General features: G+C 38.7%; 1 protein-coding gene across 1 annotated transcript; it reads left to right on the top strand.

The window, feature by feature from the left end:
- The first annotated feature begins 7,564 nt into the window (after window positions 1-7,564).
- Window positions 7,565-16,579, top strand: slc34a2b (solute carrier family 34 member 2b). Its single transcript, XM_020632329.3, has 13 exons — window positions 7,565-7,647; window positions 8,935-8,982; window positions 9,068-9,199; window positions 9,286-9,414; window positions 9,521-9,664; window positions 10,681-10,792; window positions 10,906-11,101; window positions 11,906-12,001; window positions 12,259-12,370; window positions 13,631-13,798; window positions 13,932-14,048; window positions 14,143-14,267; window positions 15,603-16,579. Exons 2-13 carry the CDS (start codon window positions 8,937-8,939, stop codon window positions 16,143-16,145), a joined length of 1,920 nt encoding a protein of 639 aa, XP_020487985.2. The 5' UTR covers window positions 7,565-7,647; window positions 8,935-8,936; the 3' UTR covers window positions 16,146-16,579.
- The last annotated feature ends 3,154 nt before the right edge of the window (window positions 16,580-19,733 follow it).

Genomic DNA, 19,733 nt, shown 5'->3' with positions numbered 1-19,733 from the left:
TACATCAACAATATAGAAACAATCAAAACAGTCATAATTTCCCAGAACCTTTTCTTTATACATTCTTTTAAATTGAATGATAGTTGAGCAGCATTTTTTTGAAATAGTTAATGATTATATCGTCACTGTGTCAGTGTCTCAAGAGGTCACCACTGCTCCACCTTTTGTGCTTCAGAAAAGATAAAACCTGTTGGTAACATTCAGGTCATCACGGGCTGAGAGGGCAAAGCTCCTCAAGCACACGTCTGTCATGTACCCTCCATAAGGCCTTAAGAATTTTGTAGCCTGCATGTGTAACCTATTGCAGCTGCCTCTGATAAGATGATTTTAAAAATAATACACTATAGAGTGTGTGTTAGTGTGTTAGTGTCCAGGTGGAGGCAGCACACTCACACTCAGCTCGGTGGAACATTTCAGGAAACATTAACATATTCAAGCAGAACACAGAGAGGAGTTTAGTTACACTCTTTAAAATTAACCACACTTTCAAGGAATGTGTTCTGGCTTTCCATTATTTCAACACAACAAAAAAGGTTTTTTTCAAGGTCATTCAGCAGCAGCGTGAGGGAATTATTGGAGCAAATTGCAGCTGGTGAGTATTTCTGATATAACACACTCAAATTTAAAAGATCACTACAAAAGTATATATATATATAAGATTAAATTACCCCCGATATAGAACTGAAATACATGTTATTAGAAGTAACATGCAAGCACAATCAAATCTGATTTCTGTTTCAAATCAACTGCATACAAAAAGAATACAACAACAGCAATAATGACTGATTCAAATTCATACACTTTTTGGATTTTTAAATCATCCAGCGTTGAGCCTATGAGATTTAGTTCCTCATTAATATAAACAGTAAGTAATTCACAACACTTGCTAGCAAGCTACTCTGTGGCACAGGACAGATACATGTAAAAAACACATACTAGAGAAAACTACACTCTAGTGTTAGCTCACAAAGCTAACGAACAATATTAATGCAGCATGTTCACACAGTCTAATGGAAGAATTCACAAATTCAAGAATAATTTAATACGTAATATTCTTGTTTCTACCCAAGGATGAAGGTTTCTCACAAATAGCTAAATATCACTCAGACTTGAAGTTTCCTTGACATTACTGTTGTGCGACGTGTTAAAATGTATGACAAAATGTATTTGATATTTGACTATATATGGGTAATCCTTATATAGGATGAAGGTTTTTCTGTGTATATAAACCCAAGCATATTGTGATTGCTTCAAGCTTTCCTTCAGACTGTATTGACACTCTAAAGCTTTGTTCCTTCTACTTGCAAGAAGAATTAAACTAAACAAAGACATTGATTGACTCATGATCCTTTCTTTTGCATTGTTAACAGAAATTTCCAGCACAACAGCCCTCTCATTCATCCTCCTCATCATACCCGTGTTTCCCACCAAGATGTCCTCCACAGCCTTAGCATTTATCCACTGACTTGATGAAATGGCATCTTCCACTCTACCTCATTTTTTTGGTGAAACCTGAAGAATTTGTTCCTGTAAATTAATTATGTTAAAGGCCACTGGTGACCCAAATCCTACAAAGCTTTAAAAGTATGGAATTTGAGGTTGTCATACATAGGGTAGCATCAAAATGCTAACAGAAATTAGCTTCAATCCAAATTTGAAACATTGTCTTTTAAGATTCTGCAAACCTTCTTTGTATTGGGTTTGAATTAGGCTTACTTCAATCAGTCAATCGATCATACCAAGCGTTAGCATCGTTAGCAGGTATTGACCACTGAATGTATTGAGTGACAAAAGGAGTTGTCTTAAATTTGGACATGAAGTGCATTGCGGGTCGTTGATCAGCTACCTTAGGCCCCGTGTCCACATAACATTGTTTCCTGGCAGAAAAGCGCCGGCTATGCGCTCGGGAGTGTTTGCATGAAGCGTTTGTGCTCTGGGAAGAAAAGCGCAGCACGTCCGTCCTGTCTCTGTGACAACAGTTTGTTGACAACGACCACTGTATGACCGACACGGCTCCGTTATTTTTTACTGCATGTTTTATGTTTGAGATCATTTTTTTACCCCAGACGACACCGAGCAAAGAGGATGTGAGTACAAGATACGATCTGTAGGAGGCTGAAATACAGGGAATATCAAACATTTTGAAAAGAGCACCCGTGTGATGTCAACAGCACCGTTCTGAAAAGTTGCAATATTTTCAACTTGAGCGTTCAGAGCGGCCGCACAAAAACGGCCAGAAAAAAGGTTTAGTTTTAGTTTTGCAATCGTTAACCACTGGAAACAGTTTGAGACAAACTTGAAGCTAACACAACTGCTAACTAGCAAAGGGATTGGAAATAGTTCCAAACACACATTTATATCTGCGTCTTCTGATGATTCCTACTCAGAAGACCACACTACTCTAACTGTTACTTGTGTTGTTGCTATGGGCGGAGTCTGGTAGATGTCAATCTAAATATGATAGGCCACGCCCACACAAACTTAATAAAGTTTCTGAACAGCAAAAAGGGCTTCGTTTGAGTAAGGTGTATTAAAGTCGTTGACTTAAACTTCCTCTAAAAATTATATTTTATTTGAGGATTCTTTTTTTCTTTTTAGGACAATTAATGTTATCTCAAATGATTAATAGACATCCAGTGATGTGAACCGAACAATAAAAACTGTCCACATCAAAAGTCATCTGTCATCATTGCCAGCATCTTTGAAGGTCATTACATAAGGCCCTGTCATTTCACCATCTGATATTGTTTTCACAGGCTTCTTATTATTACTACCTGTCCTTTAGATAACTGACTTTTTATCACATCCAAGTCCAGTTGTGTAGCCGCTCAGTCTGACTGTCCTCGAAGATTCATCCAGTCAGGGCGAGATCTACCAGCTTTTAAAGTTTTATGGTTTTATGGATTACAGCTCAGCCTGCTCAGAGTCGTCCTGCAGGCTGGCCCCCGGCTGTAACAAGAGGGCAAACAGTTTGACCCCCAGTGGACTGTGCCAGCATGGCAGGAGGCTGGCATGAACTCTGTTGCCTTGAAGGCAATGATTGACTTTGATACCTCACCAATTTTATAAGTAAACAAAGTGTTTAAGATGAGTATGAAAGGCAGAGGAAAACAAAGCTTTGAAGGGAGGAGTGGAAGTATGATTTTGAACGGGGTCCTCCATGTAGGTTGAATCAGGAAAGTATACATAAAAAAATAAAATAAAAAATCCCACCTGTGCTTGGTTACAGGAATAACGGCAGTATTTTGATTAGCGTGTGGGTGGAGGACAATGAAAGCAGCATTCCAAAGGTTAAGGTAAGTCTCAGCTGATCTTTGACATCATATGTGGGTCTCCTGAAGTCACATGGGGGAAAAAGTTCCATCACATCTAATGGGTTAGTCAATAAATAACCAAGGGGACTGTAAAATAAAGAGTGTTGGAGCTTCTTCTCCATACTGTAAGTCGCTGTGAACGCCCAGTGTCATGCTCACATCGTGTGAAGAGAGAGGGGGGGTACAAAAATCACTGCTGTAATCAAAAACTGATATCAAATACACATGATATTACAACAGGAGCTCAGCCTCTGGGCGTCAACACCAAATAAATCAATAACGTAGAACCTCAATTATTTATAAACATTTTAATTATTAATTTGGTGCTGAGTGTGGCTTTTGTGTTTCTCTGCGTGATAATTGAAGGCTGAATTTTATCCTTCTGAAAAGCAGTGGTGCAATATTTGCAGATATAATGAAGAAGAAACGGTGATTTACTACTTTAAACTGTTTATCTCTCAAGTGTTTTAAATGTATTCAAAGAAAGATATTCATGACATTTAATGTGGTAAAAGTGAGAGTTATCTTAACTCATTTTATGTTTTAACTTGGTAATTTTTTATCTTACTTACTTTGTCTATTTAAGTTTTACATCTCCAGGTCTCCAGCTGTCCCAACTTTTTTGAAGCGTATTCCTGGAATCAATTAAAAAATTTAATTTAATTTTCCAAAAGGGTCACAATGTTTTGCAAATCATGAGGATCATTAGAAGGAAAACACTTCTTTGATTCTTATATCCCGGTTACATTGAAGTAAGGGACATGCCTGCTGCACACAAGATGATGATTATTCATTGATCTTCATGGTCTTGGTCTTGTCTCTGTCTCGCCCTGCCTTGGTCTAAGTCTTGACTTGGTCGATCCCTAAATGTCTTGGTCTTGTTTCGGTCTTGGGGCACTCTGTCTTTGGGTAGGTCTTGGTCTCGGTTAGTGTGCTCTTCACTACAACACAAGTCTTTTGTATGAATAAGTCTGTGTAGGCATAAACACATGTTGACTAAAATACATCATTTGATTGGCTTTTGTTTTTGTGTTTCATACATCAGACAGTTATGACAATGGTTTGATGTTTTGCTGGGGATATTTTACTCTTATTTAATCACAAATTTGATTTTTCCTGTATTTAGAAACATGTTGGTTTCATTTACATCATGTATTTGTAGATACATGTAATTATTAGGCGTTTTCCTGGTAGGTGTAGTTGTTTTGATGAATACTGTGTACCCGATGGTCCCTGAGCTGCTGTGATATCATTTGCTGTAATTGGGTGTAATGATTGTTGGTCATGAGCTGTTGTTATGAAGCGGGATGATACACGCTTTAGATCACCTGGGAGTGTTGCTAGCTCTTAAGGCTAATTAGAATAACAAAGACGGACTCTATTTTCTGTTTTATTAAGATGACTTGTTATTTATTTATTTGTGAGCCGGCTCTGTATGTGATAAAAGGTTTCGGAGGCAGGAGTGTGACAGTCTGTTCAAACATGCAGCTAAGAGCCTAAAAAAACCTTTTACACCATGCAGGGATCAATCTGTGGGGAGTGTTTCACACATTAAACTAACTCTGGTGACCAAAAGGAGATTAAAAAGCATCACTTGGGACTTTTTAAAGCTGCCATTGGAGGCTATTTACAGAGAGTGAAGTCACTGGAGAATTTCTCAAAGAAAGCATCATCTCTTAAGTACAGGAATGGGAGGATTTCTCACAGGAACTGTCATGCAAGTCCCACTTTTTACCGTACAATCATCCACTGATCTCAGATCTGTAAGGAGAGTGTTTCTTTCCAATCAAACACATATTCTCTTATATTTATTAAAACAAAGCTGTGATCTGCTTTAGTTTAGATTGTTCCATGAACTCAGTGCACCCCCCTGTTTTAGTAGAGTATTGAATCTGTGGTGATTGTTTTATTACAGTTTGGGAGTAACCGAAAACATCATCCTGGATTAATCATTGACTCCTGTTCACACCGTTTATTTAAGATTTGATATTCCATGAAGATATCTCACTCATATCTCTGTCTATAAACTAATAAGCTATAATTGCGTGTGTGTACTCATAAAATTATTATCTAAGGGGTGATAAACTTGTTTGTGTGTCTTTGTGTGTGTGTGTGAGTGTGTGCACATGCATGGTTAGACCAGTGTGTAAGGAGGTTTTCAATAAGGATACAAATACTGGGAGGGGATTCTTCTATTTTTAAACACTATTGGTCTCAACAGAATCCTTGAGAACAGATGACTGATCAAAGTACGTCCAGTGAAAATGCTTATTGCTAAAACAGTTTTTCTTTATGTCTGACAACATGACAGAATGGATCCCAACAGAGACAGAGAAAAATCATTTTTTTAAACCACAAACAAAAACACCTTTTTCACTTCAAAGACACCAAACTCCATTGACAAATAGTTAGTAATATTATATTATATTATGATTAATCAGTGTTTTAATGCTTAGTTCAAGACCAACCCAATATTCATATAACATAAAAACACTCGCGAAATCTACCAATCTGCGCTGCTATAGAGACCAGCAACTCCTGTATTAAATGAGGAAAAATGACTGTTTTTGTAAATGGAGTCTGGTGGCTTTTAAAGAGCATTGTAAGAACTGTTTCTGTTGAAAAAAAAACATCCTACATTTCACAACACAGGTCTGTAGCCGTAGGAAGTACAATTAAATCATTTTTTAAGGCACTTGAATAATAATCTGAGCGTGCCAGTGTCAAACATGATCTTGGACGTCTTTGATCAGGGATAATTTCTCCGAAGGATAACAGCCTAGCCTGTTCTTTTACTGTTTGTCCATGTTTTAGTATCTTACTTGTATTGCATTATAATGTCTGTATTGGTAAAGTATCAATATTTCTGTACTTTGTAAGTCTAATGCTTCTGTTTTAATCCTCAAAGCCTCACTAAGGACAGAGGTTTTAAATCAGCCACAGCTAGAAACCTGTATGTATCTACTTTGTATTTTACACATCAAGCAAAGTTCATTGCATGTGCCCCTTTTAGAATACAATAAAATGATGCATCTTCAGTTGCAGTAATGTACTACAGCGATTCCCATTTGAACCCAAAAATGTGAAAAAAAGGAAAAAATAATTAAAAGGACTAGAAAGACCCTATAATAATAATAATGATGGCTTTTTGGGGGGGATCTTTGAGTAGCAGCTTTTAAAGATACGTTTTGGATTCACATGAGAGAAAATTGGTTTAATAAAAACAAGAGTCTTTGTGTTCACAAATGTAAGGAGCACATGTGAAGATAGGTGTTCATTCATGAAAATGTAGCATAAAAACACAAATAATGATTTTAAGTTTCTGGTTATATGCTGACCTCTTATGCAATGAGGAAAGTGTGAACAACACAAAACAATGTCAAGCACCACCAGGACTGAGTATAGTTCTGTGGAAATGCAGCTTTGTAATACATTTATTACCACTAGGGGGCAGCTCTTTAAATGTTAAATTAAATATCACATTGTGTTAAACTACCTGTGGTTTGGACTAAAGCTTTTAAACACGTGCTCAGCCACAATGGGGACTTTCTTCATACAGGTACATTCTTTATTTTAGCTATTACCAAATGTGTTGACCAACGTGTTGTGATTGTAATAAAGGAAGAAGAAACAGGTAGGGTGATATTAGGTTTTATACATTCTAACTGTTTTATCATTTCTAAGCATTATCCTCCTCATAGTTCACAGAATTATTAGTGTCATCTCATCTGAGTGTGTATGTGTGTGTGTGTGTGTGTGTGTATGTGTGTGTGTGTATGTGTGCGCGCGTGTGCGTGTGTGTGTGTGTGTGCGTGTATATGGGAGTGTGTCCCACATACACAGACTCACCTTAACCGGCTGCACTCTGCAAATGTATGCACGACCTTTGAACTGACAGCATTCTGTGTATGTGTGTGTGTGTGTGTGTGTGTGTGTGTGTGTGTATGTGTGTGTGTGTGTGGGAGTGTATGTGTGTGTGTGTGTGTGTGTGTGTGTGTGTGGGAGTGTATGTGTGTGTGTGTGTGTGTGTGTGTGTGTGTGTGTGTGTGTGTGTGAGTGTGTGTGTGTGTGTGTGTGTGTGTGTGGGAGTGTATGTGTGTGTGTGTGTGTGTGTGTGTGTGTGTGTGTGTGTGAGTGTGTGTGTGTGTGTGAGTGTGTGTGTGTGTGTGTGTGTGTGTGTGTGTGAGTGTGTGTGTGTGTGTGTGTGTGTGTGTGTGGGTGGGGGTGGGGGTGGGGGGGTGTGGCTATAAAAGCAGCTCTCAGTCTGGACACTGGTTACAGGTGTCCTAGGTGAAGCCTCACCCACTCAGCGCTCAGAGCTCCGCTGCAGCAGGTGCGTATTCCTGCACAGAGAGAGAGAGACAGAGAGAGACAGAGAGAGAGAGAGAGAGAGAGAGAGAGACCGCATGGACGCTCAAAACACCACAGTAAACGAGAGAATGTGTAAAACAGGTTTGAAGGATCAGAGAAAGGCGGTAAATGTCACGTAAAGACGACTTTATTCGGGAAGATGTATGGCCTAATAGCGGGCCGTGACGTCAAATGTAGTTTTCATTTTGTTCGCGCGTTTTTGATTTTTTTGATTGATTTCAAACCGATCAGAGTGACGCTGTTCAATTTCTGCCTGTATGTCGGTTCATATTTATCATCTTAACAATTAGCCCTTGAAAATTGTTTAAGGATTAAAATCAATGTCTTGACAAAGTAAGATATTCTTTTGTAAGGTTAACTGTTGCTTCAGCACTAATCACTAATCCAGCGCCTTCTAATTTGTTAAAGTTCATTTTATAATTGCGTTGAATTTAGAATTCAGTATTATTCATTTATTTGATTGGATGCCTGAAAGCAGACAGATGTTGTTGTTGTTTTTTACATTTTACAATTTTTTTTTCCACATTTTGGAACTTAACACAAGGCCCAGCAGAGTTATAATGATGTTATAATGATTGTTTTTGGACCAAAATGGTTTAAATTAAGTATTTGTTTCTTTTGACATGCAGTAAAAAAAAACAATATCAGATGTTAGTTCAACAACAAAAACCTCCTCCTTGTAACTTTTAAAAACTGTAATTGAATCTTCAGAATTCGTTCATCTGAATATAAAGCAGCACATAATAATATTTCATTTATGTGTGCTTTTTTTAATTGTTAAGATTTAGTTTAACCTGATGTCAGGATAAACTGTTTTTATGTTGTAAAATCTGCTCCACTGACCGTTTGCATCATTGTTTTAAAGAGTCAGTTTCTTTTTAAAAGACAACACATGGGCATTAAGACAACAACATATTTCTTTTTGTGACTTCTGATAATTCATGATTTTGAAAAATCTTTGAAATTACTTTACAGTTGATCAAGCTGAGGTGGTTTTAGGACACAGCTTCTCAGTGTTTTTAAGAGTATTGATTAGATTGTGTAGGACCAAAGGAAATTTTAAAAAGTATTTTGAAAAGCTATGAAAAGCACATTATTTAACCAGCATTACATGCAGCCCAAAAAGCAAACCAGCTTTTCTTTATTTTCTTGCATATTATAATTACATAAAAAAAAAAAAAAAAAAAACATTTGTATTTCATCATTATTTTGTGTATTAAAATGTTGTAACTTTCTGTGCTCTTCGCAGTCATGGCTCCAAGACCAGAAGTGGGGACTGATTCCTCCCCCAGGCTCGGTATGTTCTTTTCTCTCTACCCTCCTCACACTTGTTTTTTTTTTTTTGTTACACCTTGTCTAACCTCCTTCCTGTCCTCTATAAGATGACAACACTATGTCTAAAGACATGGCCATCCTGCCAGCTTACTCTACTGTGGACCTGGTGAATGAGGACAAAGACCAGGATGATCCCTGGGATCTCCCGGAGCTCAAAGACACGGGGGTCAAGTGGTCAGGTGAGACAGCTCGCCATGATCATAGCACAGTGTGTGTTCTTTTTTTTTTAATTGACTCTGATTCACTGTTTTATTTTCTTCTACAGAGCTGGACACTAAAGGGAAGATTATGAGAGTGCTGAGCGGGATTGTAAAGTTCATCATGCTGCTCGGCCTCCTCTACCTGTTTATCTGCTCGCTGGATGTGCTCAGCTCAGCTTTTCAGCTGGTCGGAGGTAAAAATGATTCATATTTATTATCCTGTATTGTAATCACAGCACAAACCTGCTTATGTAATGTGTGCACAGTGTTTTTGACCTGTGTGTGTTTTTATGTGAACAGGCAAAGCCGCTGGTGACATCTTCCAGGACAATGCAGTGTTGAATAACCCTGTGGCCGGCCTGGTGATTGGTGTGTTAGTCACCGTGCTGGTGCAGAGCTCCAGCACATCCTCCTCTATTGTGGTCAGCATGGTGTCCTCTGGATGTAAGCACACACACATGCATGCTCACACACACGCACGCACACCCGCACACACATGCATGCTCACACACACCCACGCACCCACATTCATCAGCACTTACAGAAAACATGCCTGTAACAAAGGCTGCATAAAATAAGTGGATATATGTTAGTGTTTTATTTTTAAATAAGACAATGTTAAAGTGCTTTAAACTTGAATTATTTCCAAGCAATTCATCTCAGTGTTTAAATTTAAAGCCAATGCTGATGTGCCAAAATACTGCAGGTCCTTGAGTGACCACATGAGGCTGGCTGAAACAGCCATGTATGTCCCATTAGCAGCCATATTAACATGCTCAATTTGACCACTGAAATGAACATGTTTAGAGCAAGGTACAAAAAAAAACTGTTTTTGCTTCCACTGTACAGTAGGGGATTTTTGTTTTATAGCTCAACCATTGTGACTATATTAATGCTAAAAGACATGCCTAATTAGAGGTATTGCTAACCCATTAGCATGTTGTACCTCAGCTGTGCCTCTTTGCCTGTTAACAGATTGACCAGGAGTTAGTTTGAGTCAGCAATTATAATATGGCGACCATCATCCATTAACTTCAAAACTCTGTTTAAGAAACAAATGGGTGACATCACTGAGACTATGTCCATGTTTTATACAGTCTATAATTTTCTAAAGGCCAGCAGAAAGGCCAATACATGAAGGAAATACATGAGAAAATGAGCCCTTTTTCTCAGTTGGTTTATCATCTCAGTAAACCTTTTACTGATTAGTTTATGGTCCCAATCTCTCTCCTTGTCACTGCCCACTCGCCAAATTTGGTCATTCAAGACTCAAAAAACAAGACAGTGACAGCGATAAAATTCAACACCAGGCTTCAAAACAGCAGTTCACAAACTGTTACACACTGGTGGCTTTGTTTACTTCTTACATAAAAGTCTATGGCATAAATTAGCAAATATAAGACACATGCAATGAGCGTAAGTGTATTGCACATAAATATAATGATACTCATACTCTTCAGTGCTGGATGTGGAGTCTGCAGTGCCAATCATCATGGGTGCCAACATTGGAACATCTGTCACCAACACCATCGTGGCCATGATGCAGGCAGGAGACAGAAATGAATTCCGCAGGTAAATCTGTGCTTAAAATGATAAACATCTTGTGATTAACAGAATAATATGAGAATAAAAACTCTAGAAACAGTGAGTGGTACATATTAAATACAGTGTTTCTTCACTTCCAGGGCGTTTGCTGGTGCCACCGTCCATGACTTCTTTAACTGGCTGTCTGTGCTGATTCTTCTGCCCCTGGAAGTGGCCACAGGTGTTCTGTACAAAATCACCCACCAGTTAATCAAAGCCTTCAACATCCAGACTGGAGAGGATGCCCCCGACCTGCTCAACGTCATCACAGACCCTCTCACTGACTCCATCATCCAGGTAGAGTGTGTAAACATTAAAATAATAAATCTTTAAAATGTGTTTTAACACATTATTTAAAGACAGAGAAATGGCAGGAAGTCATGATGAGAAAAAAAGAAAAGATGTGTTCAGGAGAGGTTAAGAACCTGCTGGCTTATACATCAGACTTCACCTCAACTTGTGCAGGAAAAAAAAAGTATGCTGACCTTGCAATAATAACTTTTAACATTAACAAAAAAAGATTAATAGGAAAGTTGATAATGTTTTTGAAGTTCAGAAGCGTTTACTCACTGAAATTTGTTTTTATAAATCAGTTACAGAAAACTTTGGATTAACAAAAACTTGATTAAAAACAGATATTTATGAATCTTTGTAGATTGCTGATAATCCCCCTTGACTGCCCAGTGATGTAACCATAACATTTATATTCTCTTTGTCTAAATTAATTTGCTTTCAGCTACAATGTGATGAAAAAGAGGATGCGATATCTGAGAAAAAACCTTTTAGATGAACTGACATGCAAGAAAAATCTCTTCCAGTTGTAGTGCCTCAAGTGTTATTCAATTATTAAAAAATCATGTTCAGCAAAAAGTTGTTTTTTTTATAAACCATTGAAAAATCATGACTGTAAATAATAAATAATAAGGGTCTCATTAAAGATCCCTGTGGCACTCCGCAAAAACTCCAATCTTAGCAAGTGTCTACTTTGTAGTCAAAAAAAGTTTCATAACGCTTAATATAAGCCACTGTATGTAACATTAACATCACATAATATGCAGTGTCATTGTAAAGGTTTATTTTCTTGTGCTTTGTGTTCCTCAGCTGGACAAATCTGTGATCACTGGCATCGCAACCGGTGACCCGGCAGCGCGAAACAAGAGTCTGATCAAAGTATGGTGCAAAAAATACACAAACACGGTAAGAGCTGCCTCACAGGCATTAAGTGTTAGTTTGCCACATGCTGAAAATAGAACAGAAGCAGTAAAAACATGTGATGAAGCTGTGGTCACTCTGCTTTTGTCTCTTAATGACTGATATTGTCCTTATTGTTTCATGACCGCAGTGATTCTGTTGTTAGATCATACTTTTAAGGTTTGTGATTTCATAAAAGGTGTGTGATCATTAAAAGATTACCACTGCATTGTGTGTTTTTGAAAGCTGTTTTTGTCTCTCAGTCTTTCTGGAACACAACAGTGGAGAACTGCTCTACCGGAGGTATCTGCTGGGAGGAAGGAAACCAGACCTGGACCCAGATGAACTCGTCTTCGACCATATACCTGGAGAAATGTAAGCATGCTTCCATTAGTGAATACCCCCGGTGAAGGAAAGGGAAAAAAAACAACAATTACAAAGCAATTAGGATTACCTGATCCACTGAAGCTCGCTGGAACATGAGACACATCAGCCCTTCTTCATGCCCACCCTCTGATGTCGGCACAATGAATACCTTTGAGTCCTTGTAGTGACTCAGCTAAAACCTCTCTGACCCTTCTGCCTGCTCAATAGGTCTATTCATGCTTTGTTATTGTAGCATCATATACTGGACCACTTCATCAATGTAGTCTATTAAAGGAAATGCTTTTGTTTTTCATTAAAACATTTTGGAAACTTTCAATTTGATGAAACTGTCCCCAGTTTTCCTCCAAATAACCAGGTACTCTGTCCTGATTCACAGAAAGGTTTGCATGGCTTTTGCACTCCTTAAACACATGCAAAGGGTTAAATGAACCCCTAACGACACTGCAGAAGAAACAGCGTCTTTCTATGCCACTGCCATTTGCGCTTCTTTAAATTATGCAGTCATTTAGGGGGAAAAGTACCCCTTTCTATGCAAATCAGCCTCAATGCCTAAATCGTGTAATTTACAAAAACTGGCACTATTAGCCACGTACAGTAAAAGTTGAAAAAATCAACTGAGAGATGGTGGTAAATGCGCCACAGTTTATGTTAGGGATAAAATGCACAAACTTTCCAGTGACCCGGACAATAATAAATATCTGTTTATAAAGACTGTAAAAATATTACTCCAGCTATAACTATTATATATATATAAACAGGGTTTAAACCAGTCCGAAGCCATCAGTGACTCAACACTTCATCCAAGTGTGTGGAGCCGTTACGCAAGGAAGAGGATGCAAGTGTTGTTTTTTTTCTTCAAGTTGCCCTTCTCTAATCCATTCAGGGAGGAAGCTGTTTATTAAAAAAAGTGAAACTCATATCCCAATTTTTTATGGCTGGCCTTATATTTTAAAAATAAATTCAGACCCTAAACAGGAGTATACTGCATGGAGCAGGACCACTTTTTGGGCCTGAATAGCCCTATGTGGTGTGTGAATAAGACTGAGACCTTCAGACCTTGAGATAGCGGCAGCAAATGTTTGGTTCTACAAGCAGATGCGATTCATATTCAGTGAGCCAGGCCCTCAGTTTTTTCCATTTATTTTTATCAGCTCCATTTATCAAACAAGCTCTGCTATGAAGTGAGTCATGTACATGAAGCTATTTTTAGCGTAGAGTGAAAACTTCATGTCCGTCATCTCTTTGCAGGTAAACATATATTTGTCAATGTGAACCTGCCTGACCTGGCTGTAGGCCTCATCCTCCTGGCTCTGTCTCTGCTTGTCCTCTGCTCCTGCCTCATCCTCATCGTCAAGCTGCTCAACTCCATGCTGAAGGGCCAGGTGGCTGTGGTGATCAAGAAGGTGCTCAACACAGGTAAAGAGAAAGGAAAATCATCTCTCCTGCCTCTTTGGACGTCAGCACATCAGATTTGATAAAACTCCTAATTTTCCTGGGGTCATAATGTGCCTGCTTCATGCTCACCTCTGACCTTTCTGTTTGACATCAGACTTCCCCTTCCCCTTCGCTTGGGTCACTGGATACATCGCCATCATGGTGGGAGCAGGGATGACGTTTATAGTCCAGAGCAGCTCCGTCTTTACCTCAGCTATAACTCCTCTTGTCGGTAAGTCTTTTACATGAATGACCTCGCTTGTTTAATTGTTTTTTGTTCGGATCCCGCCATGACTTAAATCTTGATCTTAAACTTCTCTGACCAGGTATCGGTGTGATTAGCCTGGAGAGAGCCTATCCTCTGACTCTGGGCTCAAACATCGGAACCACAACCACGGCTATACTCGCTGCTATGGCTAGTCCCGGAGAAACACTAGCCAACTCCCTGCAGGTACCATGCTTTGCAGAATATCAGAGAAATACAGTTATGTTATAAATACAGTACAGTTACACAGTTATAAAAAAGTTATTAATCATAATTTGTACACTTAATTGTGAGCCAATTTGGACACAAATTAGACTCTCAAATCAGCTGTTTTATTTGCCCAGCTTGTGGAAATACTATTTAGTCTGTTTGAGCCCGCAGTCTGGAGTGACAGACTGGTCAAACAAAGCAGGACTTTCACCAAGGAGACTAATCTTTTGAGTCCTGTGTGAAAAGATAAATCAACATTGAGTGTGCTGCAACAGCTTTTTCCTCAGCTAAACTATGACATTTTTTCTGCTTAAAGCTAACCAAACACTATTTTATGTTCATCACATGTTAAAATAAAGATAACAGACGCTTAATTTGACCTTGAAACAGAAAAATAAACAGTTGCTACCTTAGGTGTCTGTACAGGACTACATAGGGGAGCCGTGACAAAAACCTTCACGCTTGATGACAGTCGGTGAGAAAGAGTTGGACTGTATATTTTATTTATAGTATCCTACAGAACATTGTTTACTAATATGCTGACGAGCTTCTTTTATAAATAGATTGCATATTTGAATATTATGAATCTAAGGAGGTTTAATCCTGACGGTAAATCCCAATTCTTCTACTCTACAGCAACACTATTAGATTGACAAATTGGTTTATCGTGGAACATTTCAAGTGCTATTTAATGAAGTGCCATGAAATGCATCAGTAAATATTCATGTTCTCTAAACAATAACCTCAGCCCTTTATAGTTTGTTATCCAAATTCTCAACACAACAATTGAGCACAACTCGAGACATTTTTTTTTTTTTTATCAAATAACCAAATCACCATTAACTCTTAAAGAAACAAAACTAAAAGATGCCTAGGATAGCCTATTATCCAATTTGGGGCTTTTGACTTTATTTAGATAGGACAGAAGATAGAGTATGACATCAGAGAGAGAGAGAGTGGGTGGGTCTCCGAACAAGGGGCACGAGCTAACCGCTGGGCCAATGGTGTTGGCCCAGCTAGTGCTACACCGGTGTTACAGTGAAATAACAGATTACCAGAAATTGATGCTGATGGTAATATACATTTTTGATGCAAACATGTTCCATGTTAAAATTTAGTTTTCCTGCTTTTATCTTTTTAAACATCATATTAGACTCCATATCTATCAATTTGTGAATAAAAAAAACAAGATATAAAAAGATGTTACTTTGGGATTTATCAAGAAGGGATGGCTATTCATCATTTTTGCTGCTAGCATGGATGTAGTTGTTATTTCAGTATTGTGTGACTGTTATGTGTATTCTTCCCTAGATCGCACTTTGTCACTTCTTCTTCAACATCTTTGGGATCGCTTTGTGGTATCCCATTCCCTTCATGCGGTTGCCCATCCGGCTGGCCAGAGGTCTGGGGAACCACACAGCTCAGTACCGCTGGTTCGCCGCCCTCTACCTCGTCCTCTGCTTCCTGGTCTTGCCTCTGTCCGTGTTCGGCCTGTCGGTGGCCGGCTGGCAGGTCCTGGTGGGCGTCGGCGTTCCCATCGTCTTACTGGTGATCTTTGTGATCATCGTCAATGTCATGCAGTCTCGCTGCGTGCGCTACCTGCCCAAGTGCCTCCGCACCTGGGACTTCCTGCCCCGTCCCCTGCACTCCATGGAGCCCTGGGACGCCGCGGTGACCGCCACCTTCGGATTCTGCGGGCGACACTGCTGCTGCTGCTGCAGTTGCTCCAAGTGCTGCAACAAACTAGAGGAGGAGACGATGACGAGCATCAGCAAGAAAAGTCTGGAGATGTACGACAATCCAACCCTGACGAGAGACGACGATCCGAAGATTATCAAAGCATCTCAGTTTTAAGATAATTCAGTGAAAACACGCCCAACTCAATGCAATAATGTAAGCGTCTGTAATTCTTCATGCCTGCTCAGGGTGTGGTCTGTCCATGATTTAAGCACTCCATGTTCAACTCTCTTTTACCGTCCTGCTGGAGAACATGCACACAAGTGTTGGACACATTATTATAAACCGGCTGTTTTTGTTTTTGTTATGTCTATAATGTTTATTTTATGATGTGTTTTTCTCAGACTCACTTATCTGCTAACTCTGGGTGATGCCAACTTATTTTTATATTTTTTTATGAGATGTATAAAAGACATTTGGTTTTATCGTTCTTTGAACTTTAAACCTTTTAAATTTCAAAATATTCCTGTAGCATTTAAAACATTTGTTATCCTGCAGTATTTAAGACTCTTTAATATTTGTAAATAAAATAAATTCATATTTTTACGTGGCAGTGTTGTCGCTTCTTTTTTCTGTACCTGTAGCAAGACTTTTACGCAGACGACACAGTGCTGATAGAGCGGTCAGAAGTCAAAGTCATCAATAGTTATCTTAATAAGTTTATTTGATTGTCAGCTCAGTGATCAGAAGACTCACCGGCTACCTGTAAGTGTGACAGTCATTTTCCTCCATATCAGATTGATCGTTAAACAGTAAACAGGCAAAGTCCACTCAGCGTAAATGAAGAGTAATATTTTCTGGGAAACTTTTGATCCCCTTTGTGATTCAGTTTACAAAGATTTATAAGAGACACATTTGTATAAAATTTTATTAAGTGTAAAGTCTATAATTGAGGCAAGGCTGAAAATGTTACCAGTTTAGGTCCTTAATGGGACCAGTAACAGCAGGAAGAGTTAGTCCTGTGACTTTGTGAGTCCACTCAGTGGAGGGGTATCACCTCCTCCACGCTGCTCCACAGAACTTAGGTAAAGCAAGTTTATTTCACACAAGAGACAAAGAAACATTCTCTCATACGCCTATTCGTGTAAATATTTCTTGTACCTATTATTGATATCTTACTTACATTCCTATTTTATTTTATTAATAATTTTATTACTATATTTCTATTGCTACACTGTATATTTTGGAGCAACTGTAACGATCATATTTCCCTCTGGGATTGATAAAGTATTTCTGATTCTGATTCTGATTACAAAAGAGCACACTTTTACAAATCAAAGAGAAGATTAAACCAGAAGCTGTAAAATAATAAAACTGTTTTAAAAATACAAACGTTACCGCGCAGTGGTACACAGTTAAAATAGGTATTAAGATGAGTTATTAGTAAAAGCCAGGTGTAAACGGGTGACTCATCAGTCTGCACCTTGCATAAATGTCCCTCCCTGTGTGGTCTGATAACAAGAGGATAGCCTTGAAATATTTGATTACAATATAAATCAAAACATTTCAGGGATTTGCAGTCCACTATAATTCTGTCAATCATTTCCTGAGACACGACACATTTCAGAATGTTACTTCTGTGGACTTACTCTTTTAAAGCTGGTTTGATATCTCAAAGTGAAAGTATATATTTAAAGTTGAATTCAAAATGCTGCAGGTAAGACAAGGGACGTTTGAAATGAGGCAACTCAAATAGAACATTAAGAAAATCAAAATCATTAAAGGAAATGTGACATTTAGCAAAAAGATATATAAAAAAATAAATTGCAGTCCAAAGACATGCTCGTTAGATTAAGTGGTGACTCGGAATTACTTGAGATTTAAGTGTGAGTGTGAAAGTTTGTCTGTCTGTAAGACCTGTAACGACTGGTGACCAGTCCATCACACCTTAGTGTGTACCCCACCTCTCACCCAGTGACAGTGAGCCAAAACAGGACAAGCGATAACAAGCTAATGGATGGATAAAATAAAAGAATTAAGTAAAATACACAAGAAGTAATTAAACTTATTGAAAAGCATCAAGAATATAAAACACAGTTGAAATAAACAACATAAACAGTCAGCTTTGGTTATTTTCTAACATATAAATATGTTTATTTTACTGGAACCTCAAGAAGAGAAAGACTGACATAAGTCAGCTCAGATCACTTAACACATTTCTGTTAATAAAGATGAAGAGGACAGGAGGAGCACATCACATCTCCAAAATAACTCTCATGAATTCACTCCCACACGCCGGACGAGGACATCATCTGAAAAAGTTTTCTGTGAAAAGGTCAGCCTCACATCTCATTGCAGCTGAATAACCCAGACTGTGTCCCATCATCACAGACTCTCACTGTGGACCTTCAGCCTCTGCAGCCTGTTATTACACACTACACTCAGAACTACTGTTAACTCGACCTCCTGACACGCTGCTGGCTTTAATGCTGTAAATGTTAGATACTGTGTTCATTTAAAGGAACTTGTAGCTGCAGTGCATTCACATGAAACCAGAGCGGACATGTCACAAATCCATTTATATTTTGAGACATTTCCGCTGAGATCCACAGTGAACAGCATGACTCTTTAACATTACTGAGCATAGACTGAAAAATTCAACACTTGGACAAGCAGATGAATCTTATCCAGCAGTGATTGAGGTAAATATTGGACTTAAAGGCTGCTTTGAGGTGTATTTTTTTTACACTCTTTCTTCCTGAAATGTGGCCCTACACACCCATGAAGCTGCAGGTGTTTTAATTTGTTTTTCCTTGTTTAACCCCCTCTCAGTATTGACCGTCTTCTTAGTTTTATTGCACCTGTTTTATTGTGAAGATTCACTTCTTTATCAGTGTTATCGGTTCACAGAGTTTGGTGACCTGGTGTAATTCCAGCAAAGCTCCACCCAACCTCCAACGGGGAGGTTTATAATCACCCATGAGTTGGCGGGAACATCTGAGTGGGAGTAGAGAGAGGACCTTAAAGATGTGCTTGTATATCTGGTTTATGGTTCATCAGTATGCATTGTGCAGCACTGTTAATTATTGTAGTTATAAAAACACAACAGCCGGCTGAAAAAAACAGAGTAATTGCTGAGGTGCGGAGCGACTCAGAGCTGCAGTAAACAGGAGGACAATGCATAATGATCTGACTCAGTTTAAAGCTGCTCTCATCGAGACTTTATACAAAGAATGGCTCAGATAACTAACTTTAAAAGGGTTTGTGACCAACACTCAGATAATCTTCAGATACGTTTAAGGATATTAAGAGATTGTTTAACACCTTTCCACTCATTGTTTAATTTGTCTTGCAGCCAGAAATTGTTTCCATGTTTGAGCCCTCTCTTGTGATAAACGTAGATTCTGATTGTGAAGCTATTGAGGATATCCCCCCTCAGAGTCTGGAGGGTTAAGATTCACTAGCAGCTAAATCAGATCCATTATTCCCTGTCAGCTGGAGGTTCGCAGATATTTGCTGCAGATGTTTGTTGTCACTGATATCTTGCGTGATGGAGGACAGAAATACATCCAACAGACATGCCTGCTGTTGCCATGGTGATTCAAAATGCTGTCTTAACAGCTTGCGCAGTTGCAATCAGGAAAAAAAAAAACTGAAGTTGGGGAATCGGCTCCGGGATCTGCTCTCACTGTGTGTGTGTGTGTGTGTGTGTGTGTGTGTGTGTGTGTGTGTGTGTGTGTGTGTGTGTGTGTGTGTGTGTGTGTG

This window comes from Labrus bergylta, chromosome 6 (genome assembly GCF_963930695.1).
Source record: "Labrus bergylta chromosome 6, fLabBer1.1, whole genome shotgun sequence".
In the NCBI taxonomy this organism is placed as follows: domain Eukaryota; kingdom Metazoa; phylum Chordata; class Actinopteri; order Labriformes; family Labridae; genus Labrus; species Labrus bergylta.
Note: the sequence above shows the minus strand (reverse complement) of the source record. Positions and strands in the feature narration are given on the sequence as shown.